General features: G+C 38.7%; 4 protein-coding genes across 6 annotated transcripts; 3 read left to right on the top strand and 1 right to left on the bottom strand.

The window, feature by feature from the left end:
* The first annotated feature begins 342 nt into the window (after window positions 1–342).
* LOC122396545 (cilia- and flagella-associated protein 251-like) lies at window positions 343–5,578 on the top strand. The gene is made up of 14 exons (XM_043395067.1): window positions 343–468; window positions 535–638; window positions 1,011–1,165; window positions 1,451–1,566; window positions 1,638–1,758; window positions 1,876–2,002; window positions 2,184–2,347; window positions 2,522–2,800; window positions 2,982–3,090; window positions 3,233–3,684; window positions 3,894–4,290; window positions 4,716–4,805; window positions 4,874–5,023; window positions 5,441–5,578. Exons 1-10 carry the CDS (start codon window positions 343–345, stop codon window positions 3,462–3,464), a joined length of 1,533 nt encoding a protein of 510 aa, XP_043251002.1. The 3' UTR covers window positions 3,465–3,684; window positions 3,894–4,290; window positions 4,716–4,805; window positions 4,874–5,023; window positions 5,441–5,578.
* On the top strand, window positions 5,177–6,677 carry LOC122396231 (cilia- and flagella-associated protein 251-like). Its single transcript, XM_043394437.1, has 4 exons — window positions 5,177–5,675; window positions 5,777–6,059; window positions 6,158–6,285; window positions 6,550–6,677. The coding sequence occupies exons 1-4, from the start codon at window positions 5,454–5,456 to the stop codon at window positions 6,625–6,627; spliced, it is 711 nt and encodes a 236-aa protein (XP_043250372.1). The 5' UTR covers window positions 5,177–5,453; the 3' UTR covers window positions 6,628–6,677.
* Window positions 6,678–8,378: 1,701 nt separating this feature from the next.
* LOC122396228 lies at window positions 8,379–15,033 on the bottom strand. Of its 2 annotated transcripts, none has more exons than XM_043394430.1 (2): window positions 14,566–15,033; window positions 8,379–13,847 (listed from the first exon to the last, which is right to left on the bottom strand). In XM_043394430.1, the coding sequence occupies exon 2, from the start codon at window positions 13,815–13,817 to the stop codon at window positions 8,394–8,396; it is 5,424 nt and encodes a 1,807-aa protein (XP_043250365.1). In that variant the 5' UTR covers window positions 13,818–13,847; window positions 14,566–15,033; the 3' UTR covers window positions 8,379–8,393. The 2 variants fall into 2 exon arrangements, with proteins under 2 accessions (XP_043250365.1, XP_043250366.1); XM_043394431.1 differs by having other exon boundaries at window positions 14,680–15,033.
* A 1,403-nt stretch (window positions 15,034–16,436) lies between these two features.
* On the top strand, window positions 16,437–20,817 carry LOC122396093 (CCR4-NOT transcription complex subunit 3). Of its 2 annotated transcripts, none has more exons than XM_043394214.1 (9): window positions 16,437–16,810; window positions 17,810–18,042; window positions 18,120–18,275; window positions 18,363–18,542; window positions 18,653–18,940; window positions 19,095–19,350; window positions 19,444–20,051; window positions 20,162–20,371; window positions 20,450–20,817. In XM_043394214.1, exons 1-9 carry the CDS (start codon window positions 16,786–16,788, stop codon window positions 20,546–20,548), a joined length of 2,055 nt encoding a protein of 684 aa, XP_043250149.1. In that variant the 5' UTR covers window positions 16,437–16,785; the 3' UTR covers window positions 20,549–20,817. The 2 variants fall into 2 exon arrangements, with proteins under 2 accessions (XP_043250149.1, XP_043250150.1); XM_043394215.1 differs by lacking the exon at window positions 16,437–16,810 and adding an exon at window positions 17,115–17,185.
* Window positions 20,818–22,578: the final 1,761 nt, after the last annotated feature.

Genomic DNA, 22,578 nt, shown 5'->3' with positions numbered 1-22,578 from the left:
CAACGGATTCGATAAAAAATGGAAGCAGTAATGCCCAGAAATCTTTTAAAGGAGATAATGAGTTTGCACAATGTCCTTTTGTAAGCGATATATTTAATTAGCATTGAATTATTTTTTGAACGATTAGAGTAATTACTGTTCTGCCTTTATGCAATATTTTCCTTCTTTAGAAATTAGAACATAAAAATGTGTTCCTATAGTTGTTAAATTTATTCATCAAAATAGGTATTTAAGGTGGTAATGGTTCCTTCTCTCCTAAGAGTCGAGCTCTCTTTCTCCATTGTAAATTAAATTAAATTTCTTGTATTTAAATCCTAACAGAAATTATTATGGTCCTTCGGAATGAACACCGAAGTACCTCTGATAAATCTGACCACAAAGAATCGAACGATAATCGCGTATGCCTGCTCGCACGCCGTGATAATCTACAATTACGAATCTAAAGAAGCAATGACTCTTCAGGCTCACGTATGTATTTTCCTTTAATTATTGCAGCTTTTTTTTATACGATTTAACGAACATTGAACGTTACAGCAATCTACAGTGAGGACTCTATCCATCTCAAGAGACGGGAAATGGTTGTTATCGGCTGATTTCGAAAGTGATCCAGTGGTCGTAATTTGGGACACCGAAAGCGGGTAAAAAGATCAAAAAACATATGTACAGGGTGGGGCGCCAAAAACAGGTCAACTGAATAACTATGGTACGCTTCGAGGTATTGGTCTTGACCTCCTCTATTACGCCACGGTAATAAAAATAAGTGGTTCTATGTAACAAAAAATATAGCCTCGAGGCAAATTTATTGTGTAACCGTACTATTTGCCTCATCGAACCAAATACGATTGGCTTAATGCATTTTAAGTAGACAAGTTATTCGGGTAATCTGTATTAGGTGTCTCATCCCGTGCAATGAAATAATTCACATAAAAAACACCCTAAACGTAATTTTTTGCCGGCGAAATTATGGTGCGGATCAACAGAGATAATTGTAATTATTGAAATATTTCTAGCGTACCAATTTGCACTCTATTTAATCCGCATGGGGACGACGAGCTAGCAGCTGCAAGAATAAGCCCAAATGCTAAGTACATAGTAACCGTTGGAAACGAAAGACATCAAAAAGTCCAGTTTTGGCTGTGGACTTACGGGAAGGATGAACCAAATAGTTAAACAATTGAATTGTTACCGTATTTCTATATTCCTCTTTAAATTTCAAGTTTTATATTCTCATTGAAACCGTTTACTGTTCGATTGTGCGTGAAATCTCGTGACTTACTCAAATCTTTTGCATTTTTAACCCCTTCAAATATCACAGAAAGTTGGCCCAAACGCAAACATCACGGTTTGTTTACCGCGCGTTGGCGCCTGCTGTTTGGGCCCAGATTTCGTCGAGTTAAATAGTACGGGAAGGGGTTAAAGAATCCCAGAAAACGTTTCTTTTTTTTTTTAGCGTCCATAGAGCTGACCGAAATTGCTTTCGACAGAGTGAAGGAAATAGCTTTCAACGAAGATTTTCCGGAGGAATTTGCTCTGACCGCCGATCATAATATCGTATTCCTCATTTGGGTACATAAACAATACAAACACATCGATATGATGATAAAATTAATTGCAAATATTTGTGATCCGGTGATTAGGCACAAGACAAGTTGAAATACAATTGTCCAAAAGTTGTTGGCAACATACGGCGATACGGGATATTCAATTCTTCTTGTTACGTGTCGGGCACGCAGCAAGCAGTGACAGCAACAGCAAACGGTATCGTTGAATCAGTTATAATTTTGAAAAACCAAGATCCTAGATAACCTGGATAACTAGTTTATTTCTGAAGATAGAAAAGAATATTTAGATATTTTTCTATTACATATGTTTCAGGATACGTTTTGGTTTGGACTACAGTTATGGAGAAAGGACGGGGTAATGTTAGAGACGTGGAAATGAAATACGTTAAGTCTATCCAATTGCAGAAATACAGCATTAACGTGATACTACAACACGATGGGTATTTAATTGTTTTAATATATTTCTAAAATGTAAAATCAAGAAAGATACGGAAACACATGGGTTTTAGACGATCATTTTAGATTCACGAGTAATAAGAACAATTATAATTACTTCGATCAGTCGTACAAGGTAATGAAAGTATTACTAAATTCTATTCGCGGGGAAATATTTGATTTCAGAATGTTAGTGACAGGAACTGCGGACGGTCGAATTAATTTCCATGATCCTCAATTAAAAATTCTTTATTGGTGTCAAAATCGACATCTAGATTCTATACAATCGATTAGTTTCAATCTTCAGTCCACGTTATTAGGTCCTGTATCTACTACTGTCGCATCTGATCGTAAGTTCGTGTTAATTGTTATGGTAAAACATCGATTTAGCGGTCTTACTTAGTCCATGATATCTATATTAAATTAAACAATAAATTATATACTTTAGCACAGTAATTTTAATAAGAAAATAAAGTATAAAGAATTTATAAAGAAACCGCTAACAGATACATTATCTGTTGCAGTTGAATGCGACGAAGAAGATCTAAATTACAAGGGTGAATTTGAAGAAAATTCAGAAAGTAAAATAGAAAGCACTATTTGCGACGAGGGGATAGAATATTTGAAACAATTAGAAAGCAAACTATTGCAACACCAAGACGAAGTTACGTCCGCAACAACGATAAACTTGGAATACATGTTAAGAGATTATGATAAAAAGGGATCATCTGCAAAACCACCTCATATACCTGTAGACGCCACTTCTGAGAACGCACCTTTCTACGTCGATAACTTTTTCGTCGGTAAGACTATTACAGACATTTTATTAATACATATACTTTTACTTTAACAAGTTCGATCCTTTCGCGTTCAAAATTCCTACCCTACTAGGCCATGAACTGTGTTTCTAATAGATATCATAATTCTTTAACGAATCAACTACCACACATATGTGCTCAAAATATTTATAATATTTTTCCAAAGGTTCTTCGACCGGAGTAATTGCATTAATCAAAATTTCCACGTTGAAATGTCAATTTTTCTCAGAAAATGTAAACGCAGCTATTACCAGTTTAGATACGCATCCTCGAAGGTACTCAAGTTTATTTACAAAAATAAAAATTAAGTTCAGAGTTCAATGGCGTACTTTAATTATGCATTTTTGTTTGTAAGATTTAATCAAGTTTCAGGCGAGCTGGCTACACTATACACTAATATTAACTTTTTATCATAAGTGATTATATAGTTACTGGAAACATACATGGTTTGATCTGCTTGTACGATTACAAAAAACGTAAACTTATCACGAACAAGAAAACGCCTACTCTTCCAGACTTCCGTTCGATATTAGATAAGCAAGTAAAAGATCATAATATAGTTTACGTCACATGCCCCCGAAGCCACGATCGATTATCCGCAATTTCCACGTTAAAATATTCACCGATAGGCAAGCATTTCTTCAATTAGAATATACGGGATTGTTTAATAATCTTTGTCGTTTAAATCTACTGTTAGTTTTATGTAAAATTGATCAGGCGATGAACTTGCTTGCGGCCTTGATAATGGAACACTTTGGTTATTGCATCCTATTACTTTGGAACCTCTCGATGAAATTCCTTACAAGCATTCCACGGAATCTATTATTAAAGTGACTTTCACAGAATGTGCCGAGTACATGGCTTACTATGTAAATATCACTAGAATTTGTTATAACAGATATACGGAGTGTATCACCAGATATTACCATCTATTATTACGCGTAGTAAAAAATATAGAGTTGAATGAAAGGTTTACGATTGAAAACCAGAATCTAGAGATTACACGATAATAGTCATAATATAAATGTATATTGATTCTCATATGTACAACAAAATCATTTCTAATCAACTACTTTAGGATAATACGCTGGTAGTAGCAGTATTTAAAAGAAACCATGACTCATGGGCAAGATCGTATCTGTGGGATTTTATTGGAAAATATCGTACTCACTACGCAACAATAAGAGATATACTTTTTGGGCCAGCTACTCCTACCAGCATTGTACCACGATTGTTTTCATTGGGAGAGGATAAGGCCCTAATTGAATATGATCTTAAAAATAGGTAAGACAGATATTTGTAACATTTTGATCCAAATTTTATGTATTTGGTTTATATCTTGCAGTGGACATTATCCACATCCTGGTCTTAAGATAATGGAAACTCATGAAATCGAGTATACCGCTATTCCTCTTTGTCTTTCCTGGTATCCTGAATCGGGAATTGAAAGATTCCTTGTGATCTCCAACTCAGAAGTAATAACCCCCACAAATTTTTTATTCTAGAACACAGGGAATTCAACGTATATTTATTAAAATGCCAAGTATTATTTATTTACAGAATAAAGTCTATAATATACATTGCATGCTACTGCTCAAAAGTTTGGGCATTATTTTATACTCGTGTTCCTTGATTACAGGGTTTCACATTTTAATAAAAGCATCAAAGTATTCGTATCAATTTTTTTAAATATATATTAATGTTTACTTTTCCTAATAATACATAATATTTGGTTTGGTCATTACGTATTTCACGCGTAACAAAGTATCAGATATTTTCAACTTAAAGATCTACGTAACACGTGGATTATATGTTTAGCTATATAATTGATTTAATAAAATACAAAATTATGTTTGACGTATATTTAACTCCCATATATATGTGTAATTATATCAATTAGTACAAGTATCGATTGCTGAACGACGCAACGAAAATGATTCGAGGAACATTTCTAGGTCCAATCTTTGATGCACCAGTCAGACGTTTCAAGGTGATTCAAATTTTATGCTTTCATTAAGAATCATGTTTGCATGCTTTAAATAAAAATATCTTTGATAGGTATTACCCGACAGAAGATTAGAAAATAACAGGTATATGGTGTTTGCGACTGACAAGGAAATTGGTCTTCAAATACTTCCTTTCGATGGCAATCCTTATAAAACTGTAGGAATGATAGGGCATCCGTACAAGGTAGCAGCAAATAGTTATGTATGTTTAAAAACTCCTACTTTTATAGTTTTAATTTTAATAGATCACTAACATTTGCATTAATTGCGATGGTACTATTTTGTTCACTTCTGGTTACAATGATCCGTGCGTGTTAATGTGGAAAATAAAATGCAGGTAAATATTAGAGTCACTTATAAATTGAATATTGTCGTAAGTAAATACTTCTTGTTCGAGATTAACAATTTTTTAATTTTCACGCTTACAATTACTGTTCTGTATTACCAGTAGCCTAATTTCTGGATATATGGTTGTTAAAAAGTAATAACCCTAAACAGTGTTCGTCTTAACTAATTCATTAATTTTTGTCACACGATTCCCAGAACCTTTTATATTCGTTCGTTCTACCCTTCATATTTAATACTTGTTCTTTATCATTATGATATAATTTTATCTCAGATCCGTCGATATAATGGCTAGTCTAGGAGGTAAAAGTCTTTCACCGTATTATGGTCTTATCGAAGGAGGAAGAAATGGCTGGCTTATCAGCGAAATGAAAGATCTCTTCTATTATGCTCAAATTTTACATCAAGGTGAAAATACAACGGCCACTAGAATAGTATCCGAGAAAGTAGCTATTAAACAAATACCAAATCTTATGCGTGCTATTGGATATTATCCTAGTAACAAAGAAGTAATAATTTTTCTTTTTTAGAAACTTGTCTCTCCGAATCAATTTGGTAAATCTTTATTTTAATTGCTATACGTTCATAAGTGTATCGTTTTATATTTTAGATAGAGATTCTTATGGGCGAGATCTCTTACAAAAATTATGCAGAGACTGGTAAATTAGTCGAAGAAATTACGTTCGAGGAGTTCGTTAAATTTTACATAAACCACCGTCCAGCTTTTGGAATATCTTTGAAACAATTGCAAGAAGCTTTTCAAGTCTTCGCGATTCCAAATCGAACTTCATTTTTAGAACAGGAAAATCCAGTTCTGACCAAAGAGCAATTTATCAATATATTATTTGGAAAAGAGCCTACAGATAGACTAGACGAAACCAACGAAAGCTTTGGTTGGCTTTTTTTTTTTCTGAAAAAATTAAATCTTTTTAATCGTTTAAATATGAATTCTGAAGCTTCCGTGCAAACGATCATAAACAATTATTTTCAGGAGAACCATTAACATATAGAGAAGCGTATATATACCTGAAGTTTCTCATTGACAGCGATTCAGATGAAATGAGTTATTTGGATAACGACAAACAGTCCATAGTCGACGACTTTATATTTTTACCAGAGGTATAATATATTACTATTAAAAAAATTTATCTCTTTCATCTATTATGAATTTACTCTTGAAAAAAAAATTCATATTGTTTAAAGAATTCTTTCAGCTAATTTTAACAAATTATTATTATCGAAGGCCTGTAAAAGGCTTTGTTCTCTATTAGCTCTGATTAATAACTAGCAATGTGTTAAGGAGTTTAATAAATGTTAACAGTAAATAAGAAGAGCAATCACTTAGGCTCGCCGAAAGTAATGTATTATTATTTTATGATACAGAGGATATCTTACAAAGATTTCGTCACGGACATCATGGGTATTGAATTGCCGGAGGAAACGAGGGCTGACGACGAGTAATTAATCTGTGTTGTTACTTGCATTGCTGGCACGTTAACGTCGATTATTATTACCATTATTATTATTATCATTACCATGTATTGCGAGTTCTATTAAACATTTACAGATACTAACGCGCGGTTAGTAATCTTTTTCTGCTTCATGCATTTTAAAAAATTCAATATTTTAACGACGAACAGTCTCAATTACGCATTAACTCGCTTTAACAATCAGATCGGTCAAACTGTGCAAATAATAACCATGATTTTGGTCAAAAAAAAAGTAACGGTATCATCTTTTTTTTTTCTTTCTATCTTTAGTACCGACCAAAACTCGTTTCGCTTCTTGTTATTCCGATCAAATACGAACTACAGAAGTTGAATAAATTACAAAGATCAAATACAAATTATCATTAAACGAAAAATAGTAAAAACAACTTGCGTTCGAACATCGTTTTTTTTTTTTTCTTACGTTGTTTTTTAAACGCATCAAATTATTCTTCGATCGGGGTATCGTGTCCGGTACGTCGGAATTTCGCTCGCTCTATACGACGTAGCCTAGGTTTCGCTCTAGAATGCTATACCGCCTATTGGCTAGACTAATCAATTTATACACGGCGCTTTTTCGTCGTTTAAAAGAAGTACAAACAAATGTACACAAAAATTTCATTGTTATAAACTCTAAGGCGTATGTACAGTTATATACAAACATTTCTCGTTATTGTATCAGCTTAAGAAAAATATCAACGTGGAACAGTGTACGATTCGTTTGTTTACGAAGAAGAAAGAAGGAAAACGCTGGGGGGGGGGGTTAACGATGACTGTTCGATTTTCTCTCCCCTCTGGTTAGTTTTCTGGTAATTTACGTTCGAATAAAATTAAATCGAATGTTATTCGTAACATAAAGAACGTTCGATACCTTTTGTGATTTTATATAATTTGAAAACGATTCGAGTCGAGAACTTCTTGACACTCGTGTCTCGAGAACCAAATAAATTATCGCGTTTATATTGAAATTGCGTATATAAAATGCGTAAATAAACCATTGATTAATTTTAAAATGGAATTTCTATCGCTATTTCAAAACATTTTAAGGTTTCAAAGCGTTCAAGATTTATTGTAATAGTTATATTCCTTTGGATATTTAAAGTCTCCGAAAATACCCAAAGACATTTAAAGTAGTTTCAAGTATCTAACTTTATCGTTAATTAAATGTATGACTACAGATCGATAGTAATCATATCAAATGAGATTTGAAAATCTGGAAAATCTTAACAAACTTAACAATAATAATTAATATAAAAAAGCCTGTAAGTGAACGATCTGTACAAGCGCTACATCATTAACTAGCTCAGAAATCCACATAAAAATTAAAACAGTATCGGTAGCGATATGGACGCTTAATTTTGCAAGACTTTCCCTAATTTGCTTCGTCTAAAATTATATGTAATAAATAGCTCACGCAATGCAATCTAATCATTGCACGTAAAAGAATACATCCAATTTATCTGTAAGACTTCGTGCGACTCTTATGCCGTTCTTATTTTACTCGCTTATAATCATTCACATTATCGCTTAAAGTATTTATGATACTGCGTGTTACGCGATTCTATTTAATCGAAGGCTCTCAAGGAACTGTTACAAAGTATCGAAAACGTTCGAATCTTTTCAAATTTGTCAAAATCAAGTTTAAGCTTATTCGAGAGCTTGGAAAGGTAAGAGAATCGATCAGCCATCGTCGAGTATGCCTAGAAAGCAATTTCAATACGCGGACACCATCCGCTGCTATCAGTCAAAGTAGTCCTCGCTATTTTGCACGATACCGTGCTTTTTTCTACAATCCGGACAATACCACTTGCCCTTCGGCGGCACCATGATACCGACGCACTCAAAATGAAACCACTCGATGCGACAGTCCTCGCCGTCGCAGGCTATCATCTCCGAGACCTCGTCGTACGGGCACTGACAGTAACAATACAAGTTTACCGCCCGTTCCGGTATAGACGCGTTAGTTTCCGGCAGATGCGTTTGCATCTGCTGGCTAGCTTCGACTTCGGAGTCGCTGGAGTCGCTGCTGGTCTCCGCCTGCTCCTCCGACTCGGTCGCGGAGGCCGTAGTGATTCTCAGACTCTCCGCTTGGTTCTCTGGCGGTCTGTAAGCCATGGTCTTCCCGCCAAAAGACAATCTCGGTGGCAGGGGCTTCAGACTCGGTACCGTCGCGAACGAAGGCGCCTCCACCTTTCTCCACTTCATCGACGGCTGCTTGTCCGCTTCCTCGTCGCTCGAGTCGCCGTAGAATCGTTTCGGTACGCGCTTCCGTTTCGACGAACGTTTGTTCTCCGTTTCCGAACCGCTGCCGCTGATGTTTTGGTTCGTTATTCCTATTGTGTGATGTTCGACCGCCACGTTCACGGTGTGCATGTCGCTCGCGGATACGCTCGGCGTCGAAGCCATGCTCGGCTGCATCAGCGCCGGCGACGAAGCCGAGAAACCAGGATTCTTTTGGTAAAACGCTTTAGGAATGTTTAGTTTAATGGATTCCACGGCTGGCGCCGTATTACGCTGCTTCGTCCTGTCCCCCTTTTTCCGTTTCTTCGTCTTCACTTTTCTCTTCTGTTGCGGTTGATCGTCCGTGGTGCTGGGCATAGGGTCCGGCGATGGTATCGCGGTGTCCGTCTCCATTAGTCCGTTGTTCAATGGTATCGTCGTCTCCGTAGACGCAGGCGCGACCGCCGCCAGTAGCAGCAGTTGATTCCGTTTCTCCGCGAGCAGTTTGTTCGCGAGCTGCTGCGGATGTTCGTCGTAAAAGTCCTCGTCCGTCTCCGTCTCCTCGGTTTCTAGATCCGACTCTCTCAACAGAAGCTGCGGCGGACAGACTGGATCACCCGAGACCGCCGCGCCCCCGTTCTCCATCTCCGCGGAAACCCCTTTGTTATCCATTTCCGCGACTCTGCCTTCCGGTTCCTGTGCAGCCTCTTTCTCTTTCTTTCGTTCCTTGCGGCTGGACTGTTTCTTCGGCGAACCCTCCGAGGTGGAGCTGTCGGAGTCCGAGCTGCTGCTGGAGCTGGAAGAACTGCCGGACGAGGAGCTGCTACAACTGCAATTCGTTCCACATGAACAACTGCTCGAATCGCTGTCGCTGGACGAGTCGCTCGACGAGGTGCTACCGCTCTGCTTCTTCTTCTTCGGACTTTTCGCTTTCTTTCTGCTCGGATCAGCCTCGCTGACGCTTTGTATTCCATTGCCGCCCGACGGACTCTTCCGAGCTTTGCTCGCGTAATCTTGATTCCCGCTCAAGTTCCCCTCCTCTTTGTCGTCCGCTTTGGGCCCCGATTCCCCCTCCTCCTTCTTCTCCGACCATACCACGCAGTAATCATGGTCGGCCAACACTATGCTTCTCAAGAACGCCACGTCGGTCTCCGGCGGTTCCTGTTCCTTCGCCGGGAAACTGCCAGTCGAGTCTTTCATCTCCAAGCTGGCCGTATACGATTTAAAGTTGTCCCAGATGCCGTCCATGATCTGCGCCCCCTGCTCCTTCTCCTCGTCGTTCTGCTCGACTTCCACTATGCTGTCGCCGACCGGCTCGGGAGAGGCAGGTTTTGGCTCGTCCACCGGCGGCGCTGCGATCTCCTCAGTTGGTTTAGCTTGTTCCGGGGCTTCCATTTCCTTCGGTTCGACCTTCTCCTCCTCGGAGTCCGTGTCGCTCTCCGAGGACAGATTCAAAGGCGGCAGGTCGTAAACGTCGACGACCTTCTTCACGATCTCTTTCGATTCCTTCGTCGACTCGGAGGCGGCGGCAGCGCTGTCGATCACAACCGCCTTCTCCTTGTCCGACTTCTCCTCGTCGACCACCGGCTGTTGGCTCACAGAGTCCGCCAGAGTCGCGCTGACCAACGACGGTTCTTTGTGAGCGGTCTCGTGCTTGGTTAACAGTTTCCGCGAGATGAACCGGTCGTTGCATTCGCTGCAGGTGTACGGCCGGTCCCCGGTGTGCAACCTCTTGTGCACTTTCAGGGCAACGGCTCGCGAGAAGCTGGACCCGCACTCCTCGCACACGAAAGCGGTCGGCGGTATGCAGAAATGATAAATATGCGGCCACTTCTTCTGTAAACATTTCTTGCAGAGCACGCTCTCCGTTCCGTGTTTCCAGAACAAATGTTTCGTAATGTCCGGCTTGTTTCTGTACGCGATGCCGCACCTGTAGCACAAATGATGCAGCTTGTGCTTCCAAACGTGGTTCGAGAGACGCTGTTGATTCCCGGTGGACTCCAAGCAAACGTCGCACGCGTGGTGCCTCTTTCGCAGATGCACCATCAGCCTGAACGCGGATGGAAGGCTCGCCATGGGACAGAGACAGCATCTGTACTTTACGTTGATGTTTGGAGAGTACGCGCCGGGGCACAGGTGACAAAGTAATTCGCTATAACTATAAAAAGTGGATTTACACATTATACAGATTAAGATTGTCTTTTGGTGCATCTTTCGGTTATGCAGGTAAAGTTCCTTGTGTATGGCGGAATGAAATCTACAATGAAAGCATTCGTATGTCCGCACGTCCGGAACGTTGTAGGTACCATTTGTGCTACTGTAAGAATCTAGGTTAAAGAAATTAGAATCCAACTCGTCGAGGGACTTTTTCACTCTGGCGATAAACTGTTCCGGTTGAATGATTATGGCAGGATGCTGGGGCTGAAACTTGTGTTCCGCGAGCATGTGCAATCCCAGTTGTTTACCATTCACTGCTATATGGCGTGCATGGTTGCAGTAGACGCAGAAAGGACTGGCCACTTGTATGCAACGCTTCAACAAATCGTCTATCTCTATACTGTCTAATGTACCATCCACGTTAAGATCGACGCAGGGAATATCTTCTCCGGCCAGCATGATTCCGTCGTTAGGCTGCGTTTGAGGTTGAACGACACTACTTGTTTCGCTATCGTTTACATTTTTAACGTCTTCGTTGATTTCGTTCTTTTCGTTGGTATCTACATTAGCTGCCACTTCTTCGACAGTGTCCTCAGTCTGATTTCCATTCTCTTCTATGTCCATGTTCGATTCGTTTTGACCTTCCGGTACAAGAACTTCGTCCGCTTCTTCCGCGTCCTCGGTCTCGTCCGCGTTACTGCTATCCACCACTGCCAACTTGAAACTGTCGGAATCGCTGTCGCCGTCGATCGCCGGATCGCTGTTATTATTCTCCCTCTCCCTCTCGAAAACATTCGACTTTTTCTCCTCTATCAACGAACTTTCCGCGTTGTTGTTCTCTTCGGACTCTTTGCTGATATCAAAGTTCTCCGCGTCGTCGTTATTGGTCGCAACGGTGAATTGAGAATTCCTATTCGTACATATTTTTATAACTAAACTTCTCTCGGAAGAGGCAATGGCATTGAATGACACCGAAGACTGAGATTCGTTTGATTCGTCGTGATTCGTTCTATTTTCATTTTTACAACTCTCTTCTTTCGTTTGTAGATCCGACGCATGCAATTCCCGCTGAGGACTGAATAACGATCGACTGACAGGACTGTAAACGGAACTTTCGGACACGCGAGAACTAGAATCGGTTTTTGTTTCTGATATGGTCTCCCCTGTTTCATCTTTCATCACATTTTCTTCCGTTTCTTGATGCTCCGAGTTTAGTTCGTTCGTTGATGCGTTAGCTTCCTCGGTGGAATTGAAGGTCTCGGTATCGTATTTGCTAGTTTCGTCGGAATCTGATTCCCGTTTGTCGGACGCGTCCAACATATCGTTCGAACCCGAGTCCTCCTTCTTGGTCATATCGTCCGAGTCTTGTACGTCGTTCGTACCACGCGATACTTCCATGATAGTCTCCGTCACACTATCGTATGGCTTGTTATGGCTGCTAGCATCGGTCGATGATTTCACCTCGGTATCGTTTTGACAAATCTCTCTGTTACTCGTCTCTTCTTTTTCTTTGTAAGGATCTCCGATGTATTTTGAAACTTCCATTATGGTCTCTGAAACAGTATCTTTAATTACATCGTGTACCTCGCTTTGAGAATTTTCGCCCCTGTTCAGCATATCGCTGAACAGCTGACTTTCGTTCAATTGCGAAGCGGTTTTACTGTTCGTCTTTTTCGCATGCGTGTTTGCTTTCAGTTGACTCGAAACACCGTCCTCTATATGCTTAGATCTATTATTCTTTACCGGTTTCCTTAAAACATTTTTGTTACCAGCGTTCACAGTTTTGTGGAGTATATGGGTCGGTATTGTGCCTGTTTGCGCAGTATGAGGTAAAGCAGAACTTATTTCTTTAGTCGTTTCCGTAACTAGACTACACGTGCTCGCATGCGAGCCTATCTGCCTGCACAGAGTGCATATAGACGTTGTGATGTCCTGCTTGGACGCGGGTGAACAAAAGTGATTATAAAAATTGTCCGTTTCCGAGAAAACCTTTTCGCATGTGCAGCAAACTAAATAACACGATCCTTTGAAAGCACCATAAAATTCTTCAACGGATGTAAACGCTACCTCTGGAACACTATGATTCTTTGTTAAATGATATGACAGTCTTTCCGCTTGGCCGAACATTCCAAGACAAAATAAACATATGTGACGTTGGTGTATGTCTCTCATATGTAGAAATAAATTCCAATTCTCGAAGTAAGTGCCGCACGCCGCGCATAAGTAAACCTTCCTCGTGATTTTGAAATTGGGTGAATGCGACACTGTTGACGATTCCGACGTGCTCGGCATCGGTGTCATCGTGGAATTACAAGTACACAAATTTTGCTTTAATATAGAACACAGATTCGACGACGAATGGCACTTCAAACACTTGTTCTTCGACGAGGGTTGAAGACCCAAATATTGCGCATATTCTGTTATTTTGCCTCGTTTGATCTCTGCCTTCTTCTCCTTGCTATTCTTCGACGATGCATTACAATGCGGCGATTGTTCCTGCGCCGCGTTTCTCGATGTATTCGTTTGTGTTTCTTGAGCTTGTGCCAGAATACGTTTCTTAAAACCTTTAAACACAATTTTTGATCCTGTACTGTTGTTCTTGCTCGGCGAATCTTTCGAAGCGATCGAATTGTATCGCAGTAATTGTTTCTCCTCTTCTATTGCGTCCGTGTACGTGCTATCGACGGAAGGTTTCAATGAATTTCCAAGAGATGTGTCTTTAAGTTGCTGTTCTCCCAACATGTTCCACGTATCCACAACTTTACTTTCGCCATCTTCATCTTCCATAATAACACTGCTTCGCTACAGCGATACTACCTGTAAAATATAATAACATCGATATTAAATCGTAATATAATAGATTATTATATACAAGTAATGTCTGTTGTTATAGTTACAAACGAACAAAACTATAGTATCGATAAAGCACTATATCAAGTATTTAAGAATTTCTATTTATTAATTGAAACGGTTAAAAAACTATGTAATATATGCTGCATTGTCAAAATTGATTACAATTAGTATGCACATAAAGCCACCTGTTACACTCAACGTGTTTTATGATAAAAGCAACAAGCAAAAGTTCCAAACTGTATTTTACAAGAGACCTCTACGACAACGGCATCACAATTTTGAAGGTATAAACGTTTCATTTGACAAGAATCGACAACCCAGAAACCAAACCTAACATCGTACATAACATAGATATTAATTCATGTAAATGCTGAACATTATGTTTACAGTACACTGGATAGATAAGAAGCATTTAATATAATACCTCTGATACGAATATTACAAATTTGAGCACATGGTACGACATGCAAGAAGCTCTTCGCTGTGATCATCGGTCCACAATGATACAGCTCCAAAGATTCCATAAAAAACGGATTATCACGGGAAAAGCTAATGTCAAATTAAAGTGAACGAAAATGCACACAGAGCCAGAACGTCACAGTAACGAGTTTCAACAAGAAAGTATTGCTGGTAAGCTTTTGTTGCACACAAGGATGATTCCAGTGTAACGAGGGTTGCGTACCTTCCGGTATACTCCGGCTCGAACGAATTGCTTGGAATTCTAAATGAGCGTGCGCGGCTCGTAAAAAGTAAACGATACAAACAGACGCTCTTGAAACGGTACGAAGTGGAGCACCTTAAGTAGTTCGTCGCGATCCGCGCCGAAAAGGTTAGTAAAATGGCGTCATATCAATGAGTACGGCTCCGTCCGTGCTTCCAACACGTCCCCAGTGATGCCACCTTTCGTCATGTTCCAGCATAGCCCGCCGTAGAAGAGGTTAGACCAGAGTCGTCGAGAGAAATCGAGTCTGTAGTATTTCGGTTCTTTGATAATCGGTACGGAACTTTGAATCTGCTTCGAGGAACGTGATCCGACTTGAGCGCGAGTGCGCTGTTGCCTGGCCCACGGCTGTCGTGCAAAAACTCGAATCGCGAATCGACGGCATCTCTCGTGGACGTACTCATATACGCCCAACGTAGTGCCTGTGATACCCCCCACTCTGGCTCTCAACCTGACCCAGCCAGCCGGAGCGTCGAACTTCGGTTAATAGAACACTTGATTTTCCTCCTCATGGATGTTTCAGAAATATCAATGGCGCCATTTGAATTTTTGCCAGACGGCCGATAAAGCAGGCCGGCACGAAACGATTTACTTTTTCAAGATAATTTTCAACAGTTGTTCTTATCGCTCGAATGCATTCCCGTGCGTATAGATTTACACGTTTATGCTAATTAATGGTAACACGTGCCTTTGGTGTTATAGTAACTTGCAACGAGCTTCGATCAATTTACGAATATTTAATATATTTAATGTACCCTGTTGATCAAGCTCCGATCATAACAGATTTGTAGAATCTGTCGCAGTAAAATAGCAGGAAATTCAACGCGAGAGGCTGTTCGACCAGATTAAGTTGGCAGACTGTTACCGAAAACACGAAGTATCGCGGTACGACAACAACAAATCATGTGCTGATAGGTGGCAAATTGGCGGCAAAAGTCCTATCATTGTTTGCCATGGCGTTATAATAGCAGGTTCATCGCTGCGTTCTTGCCGCCGGCAAGATTTCAATGACAGGACCATGATCAAATGTACCTATGTACTCGGTTCAACGAGAACTGGCAGGAAATATAAACAGAGAGGTCACGTGATCGACGCTACGGCCACAGATAATTGAGTGTTGAAGTTGCTGTTCAGGGAGGCTTTTTTAGCACGCATTAAATGACGCATTAAATCCAATCGAGATGATTTAATCGCTAGTTACAAATTACAAATAATACAATGTTCCGATTTGCCGAAGTAAAAAAACCAGAGCCCCGATGTTCGCAGGTACTGCGTTGCCATATTGTTTTCGCACGGCTAGTAGTAAAGGCGGTTGTGGTTTGCCGCCAATGTACCGACCTTGTGTCAACAAATTGCTTATTAGATATACATTGCAATAAAATTGTTTAAAATATTCTTATAACATTTAATTGTTATCTGCCTACTTTCTATTTAATACGAAACGTTAAAAAGCACAAGATTACGAATACGAAATAATTAAGTAATATTCATATCCTATATTTCGTCAGTTTCCACAAAAATTCAAATTGTTCGATCAATAGTATTTTCTTACATTTTCAGTTACTTTATTCGTGACTTATAATATTCGGAATACTTTTTAAGCGTAATTGTATGTTCGTTGAATGTATTTTATAATTGTTACCATCTTACTAGAATTTTTATCAATTTATATCGTTTTCAATGAAACGTGTGTGTACATTATCGTAGATATTTGTGAAAGAACGCCGGGCGGTTGTGATTGTTGCGAATCCGTCGAAAGGTTTAAGCGTATTTCGATTGGTTTATGAACACGAATGCATTGAGTATGTGCGTTAGGTAGAATGTGTGAATGCGCCAATGCATAATACACCATCTCATTTATTCAGTATTTCATATATATCATTTGTTGATGCTATCACTTTTTGTGTATTTTTATGTGTTGTCGATTTACGACTATACGTAGCGTATGTTGTTTACCGTCGAAGTTAAGAGATTGACGGAAAAATAGAGCAAGCATCAACACAGCTCGTTCACGGACGGTCGGACGTTGTCATTTGAAAACGGAAGCCATCTTGTGGCCGAGCCTCCCATATTATACAGGGAATAATAGTTCAGCGACTATTTGTCCCGTAAAATTGTTCCGTACTTTTTCCATTACGTCTAGACTATGCATGAATTATTGTATCACATGTTTACATAGCCATGGCTGCGACGAGAAAGTTGCAAGGTGAGGAGAAAATGTTTCCAGCATGTTTACATTTAGAAATTTTGTTATGACCCTGCACCACTACAACTTTGCCTACGATCTTGCTTCGCGTCCTGCAGTTTCTCTACCGGTTTAAACGCTTATATTTGCGACTAGTAGCAGCCTATTTTTAACTCGCGTTATCTATTTGCATGCAGGCTGTGCCTGACAGTTGGTACAGGTTGCCAGGGTATGATGGATTGGTATGTTCTGTTCAACTTTTCACACGTTTCTTTGATAGAAGTTTATTCTTTCTGATATGAACTATACTTATGGCAATCTAATGCTGCTTTCTTATGTCAGCATAACCTTTTAAACCATTCAACATTTCATTAGAACGGTACATCATGTATAGTGGTACGATACAGTGCATTTGTAAAGTATTTGTCAGTATAAGTCTCTAACATAAGTTGCTTAAGTATAAAGTAATGTACGATAAGATTTTCTATATTACTATTCACTTTGTGTTACGAATAATTTTTTTTTTTAATAATCCTTAAAGAAGTTCATAATGAAAAAATAAAGAGTTCTCACTGGTATTCACAATGTTTTATTGCACCCATTACTTTTCCAGTTAAATTGCTCGTAGTGTTTAAGTTTTGTGTATATAGTTGAATGTTTGAAACAATTACTGCGCATTGTACCTTAGTAGGCATTCCACTTTACAAAACTTGAAATAATCAAATAAATTATTTAGCGACTGTACATTATAAAAGGTTGTTTATTTTCCGATTGACTGAAAATATACGTGTTATTATAAGAATTATCCTCTGTTTGATTAATTATTTTTTGTATGTTAAGTTTTTGTAATAGTAGTTTTAGATGTGTGTTTATATTTGTTAATAAAATTAATGTGTTTTTTAATTTATTACAATTTGTAAAAACAAAGTTGAATATAGATAAATGTTAGCGATAGATAATGTATGCTTACGCCTTGTATAATCATGTAGACTAATGTATGTATGTTTCTTAAATTTTTAGGTGAAATAGATCGGTGCCTTAAAAAAGTAACAGAAGGTGTAGAGACATTTGAGGACATTTGGCAGAAGGTTCATAATGCTACGAACAGCAATCAGAAGGAGAAATATGAAGCAGACCTTAAGAAAGAAATCAAAAAACTCCAGAGGTTACGTGATCAGATCAAAACCTGGCTTGCGTCAGGCGAGATTAAGGATAAAACTACGCTTCTTGAGTATAGGAAGTTAATAGAAACTGTAAGCATAGTTCGCATCGAGAAATAAAAATTGAAAGAGTCGTAACGTGTACTAAGAATATAATATATTCTTTTCAGCAAATGGAAAGGTTTAAAGTTGTAGAGAGAGAAACAAAAACGAAAGCATATTCGAAGGAAGGTTTAGGAGCAGCTCAAAAACTTGATCCAGCTCAAAAAGAAAGAGAAGAAGTTAGCAATTGGCTTGCAAATTCCATAGATGCTTTAAATCTTCAGGTATGAGAAAGGAGATTGCGTTAGATCGGATTAAAGAAAGATTTTCTTGTAACAAGTATAATTTGCTTTTAATTGGTTTGGATACAGCTGGATACGTTCGAATCCGAGATAGAATCATTGCTCGCTGGAAAGAAAAAAAGGTTAGATAAAGATAAGCAGGATAGAATGGATGAATTAAAAGGAAAGCTTGATAAACACCGTTACCATATCCGTAAATTGGAAACATTGTTACGCATGTTGGACAATATGTCTGTTGAAGTTAATACTGTAAGTGTGCCAATAAAACGACGCGATAACGATTGATTAAAATTTCGTTGCATTTTGATGTTCCGAAAGTCTTATAATTATTTAATCTTTATTTGTTTCGTGGTCCACAGATTAAGAGGATAAAAGATGACGTAGAGTATTATATTGAATCCTCACAGGAACCTGATTTTGAGGAGAACGAATATATTTATGATGATATTATTGGTCTCGACGAAGTAGAGCTGTCTGGAGTTGGTATTCCTTCATCAGCAACTACAGACAGTAACAATAGCAATGAGACTGGAGGTACACCAACCTCGACTAATTCTGGTACTTCGCCCATACCATCACCTCCATTAAGTTCCACAATGCACAACCATTCGAGCGATAGTTCTACGGATAATGACAAGAAAACAAAGGTATATATATATATATCATTGTAATTAAATCAGGTTCAACGATATGGTTTTTTCGGCGGTTCATTATATCGATATACATATATATATATATTAATATATTAGTAGTTGCAATAATTGATAACATGTAGATCATTATCGAATACTTTTATTTTAGCCTGTGAAACCTACAGCAGTCAGGCCACTATTAAATTCACAGGCGAGCATTCCAACCACGGGAAGCACTGCCACTATAAAGTCGAATTTATTGTCGAGCAGCACTCCAAGCAAGACCATTCCCATGACACCTAGCCATAACTCGCCTAGTTCTACAAGTAATCATATTGCAACAACTAATGCAGGCAACTTTGCCACAGTAGCTGCTTCGCATAGTAATTCACAAGCCATCCATTCTACCTCTAGTAAAACATCCTGTAAGTAATTTGTGAAACATGACTTATCGATAAAGAACTACCGCGATGATGGGTATGCTCGGTAGCCTGACGATTTATTATTTAAATTTATAGCTCACAGCAGCGAAAATGGTTTATTGTCGTCTTCGTCCACGTCCAGCGTTACCTCGAATGTGCCACAAACGATCTCACAGCAGCACAATAATCCTGCGCCCATACCGACGACACACGTGTTGCACAATCAACAGAATCAGAATCACAACAGCGAAACCGAAATGACGACGCCGATACCACCATCTTCTTCGCCACAATCGTCAGTCAGCAGTAGGTCTTCGCCTCTGCCTGCAAATTCCTGCTCGCCAGCACCATCCACTGCCAATGGTCTCATCCCTAAGCTTCCTGATGGCATGTCCTCTTTGAAATCCATAGCCCAACAAGTAATTGTCCGAGCAGGTTTGGAAATACCGCCGTCCGAGTCGAATAGAAACATCTTTGATAGTACTAAAGCGAACAATAACAACAATAACGCCACATTGGAAGCACAAATTCCTCCTTTGCTCGGCGTTGCGCCGCTCGGGCCGGTACCTCTTCAAAAAGAACATCAGCTACAGTTCCAGATGATGGAGGCCGCTTACTATCACATGCCTCATCCGTCTGATTCCGAGCGTTTGCGATCATATTTACCAAGAAATCTGTGTCCAACGCCTCCTTACTATCAACAGGTACAATTGTATCATTAGTTGATAATCTTAAGTTGATCGCACCTCGAGAAATAGAATTATTTAATTTTTATGTCCTTTGTAGTTTTGGTAATGTTTATTTTACTTCTTAGGTCCAACTTCCCCATTCTGACACTGTCGAGTTCTTTCAACGTCTTTCAACGGAAACATTATTTTTCATATTTTATTACATGGAAGGTTCTAAGGGCCAGTACCTGGCTGCAAAAGCTCTAAAAAAACAAAGTTGGAGGTTTCACACTAAGTATATGATGTGGTTTCAAAGACACGAGGAACCGAAAGTAATCAACGAAGAGTATGAACAGGTGAGTGGAAAAAAATAAAATTCTACGAGTCCCGATGTAAAGGAGAAGCTTACCGTAAGCGTAATGTAATTATTTCAGGGAACCTACATTTATTTTGATTATGAAAAGTGGGGGCAAAGGAAAAAAGAAGGCTTTACATTTGAGTACAAGTACTTAGAGGACAGGGATCTGAATTAACAGTCCTGTTGCTCATGGAGTCTCCGAAATGCACTATTTCTGTACCGGTATTATCAAAAATCGAAAAGATAGATTTTATTTTTTACAATTCTATATTTTCACAAAATATAATTTTATTTATTGGTAAAGAGTATCTCAGAGTAAATGAAATAAAAAAGAAAGAAAAAGCTCCGTGCATAGCAAGAAATGAAGGCACTTCGTTATATTTCAAACGTTGCGATGGTAATCTCTTCTATATATTCATTTTCGAGAGAAAGAAAACGAGACACGAAATCAGAAAATCGAAAGAAACAAAAAATGCAACTATCACAAAGAATGGAGTAAGTTAATCGGGGACAGTAAATTTTAACTATAAAAAGTAATTATACGAAAGGCACCAGAGACACACTTTTAACATTTTAGTGTGTGGTGTGTGATACAAGAGGAAGAAGTTATACTCGCTGACGACTGACTCTTTAATACCAGTACAAACATGCGTGCGGCCCATCTGCCGTTTGGCGGTAAGGTGGAGGGCGCTCATGCAATGGTATGTCTTAATGTTAGATTATAAGTAGCCTTTTTGTATAAAGTATATTGAGGTATAAAACCCTTAAATTGAATTACTGTACAGAATGTGTAGAAATAGTGAATAATAATATTATGGAATATATTTTATTTCTCATTTAAATGAAACCTAAGTTGTTTCAATTTTTGTCACATCTGGCACATCTTTGACAACCTTGCATTCGGAACATTCCATCCATTAGATTTTTGCTCTCGACCAGGTTACTTAGATACGTTTCGACGATTCAAAAGAAAAAAACAAATGAGGCTCGAACCCGTTCAAGTCAGAAACGTGATCATTACGTATTGTCAGTAGCGTACTCAGAGTAAGCTACTGGTTCTACCGCACATCTTGTCAATTCAGCAGTCTTGATTTCATTCTTTTTCAGCAATCCCTTGCGCGCAACGCATTGTATTCGTCAAAATGGCGACTCGTGATAATCACTGTTCATATGTATTTATGAATAATTTGAAAGAACGAGAAAGAGTGGAAGAGAGAGAGAGAGAGAGAGAGTGTGAGAGTTAGAGAGAGCGTGAGAGAGAGTGAATGATAGAGAGAGAGAGCGAGTGAAAGACAGAGCTATATTGTACGAACTTATTTATTATAAATTGTCGGTACTTCCAAATGCGAAACATCTCCGATGCGAAGCAAAAGAAGAAACATTTTCAGTAGTTTGATATGTACATATATGTATATTTCCTTATCTGTTTGATCTCCAAGTTGTTTCTTGTTAAATGTTGTGAGGCAGTATCGGCATTTGGAATAAATAATTTCAGACAAAAAGTCTTTGCTTCAAAAGATTGAAGTGATCGCTTGGCACGCGTGTTGTTTGTCATTACAAAAGCCTTCGACAACGAGATTAGACATATTGCATCCCTTAGTAATACAGAGAAAAGTCGACGTTTCTCATTAGATCGACTTTAGTGCTAGAATGGAGATCTACTTACTAAACATGAAATAGATATATTCTAAGCAGATACTCTCGTTACAAATGAAATTGCGGCCGCTATGTTTACATGGCAGTACCTAGCAATGGTTTTCATTTTTCTTTTCTTTTCTTTATATTTTTTTCTTTTAAATTTACTTTAGAGGCAACATTCGATGAGATGTAATTTCTTTACAAAAAAAAAAGAACAAAACAAAAGAGAACAAATGGTGTTACGGTAAATTGTTGGTTTGCAAATTCGCAACAAATTTCAAATTTAATTTCCAACACATTTTACAAAGGTTTTGCAACATGGTTACTCCATCACCCAATACCAATGACCCTTCAATAGTGTTCAATATGTTAATGTGTATCGAAGGTGTCATGCTTGTTAATAGTACATTAATGGAAGTTAGGTCAGTAAGACTTACAGAATTACAATAAATCAAGGATTTTGCACTTTACACAGCACTACATTATTCTCTGGTGTACATTTTATGAAATCCGTTTTGTAACCCCCTGATGTCTGAAAACAGATGCAACCGTTCAATGTTACATACA

This window comes from Colletes gigas, unplaced genomic scaffold (assembly GCF_013123115.1).
Source record: "Colletes gigas isolate AHSC1104 unplaced genomic scaffold, ASM1312311v1 Colletes_gigas_Sc00007, whole genome shotgun sequence".
Lineage (NCBI taxonomy): Eukaryota > Metazoa > Arthropoda > Insecta > Hymenoptera > Colletidae > Colletes > Colletes gigas.
Note: the sequence above shows the minus strand (reverse complement) of the source record. Positions and strands in the feature narration are given on the sequence as shown.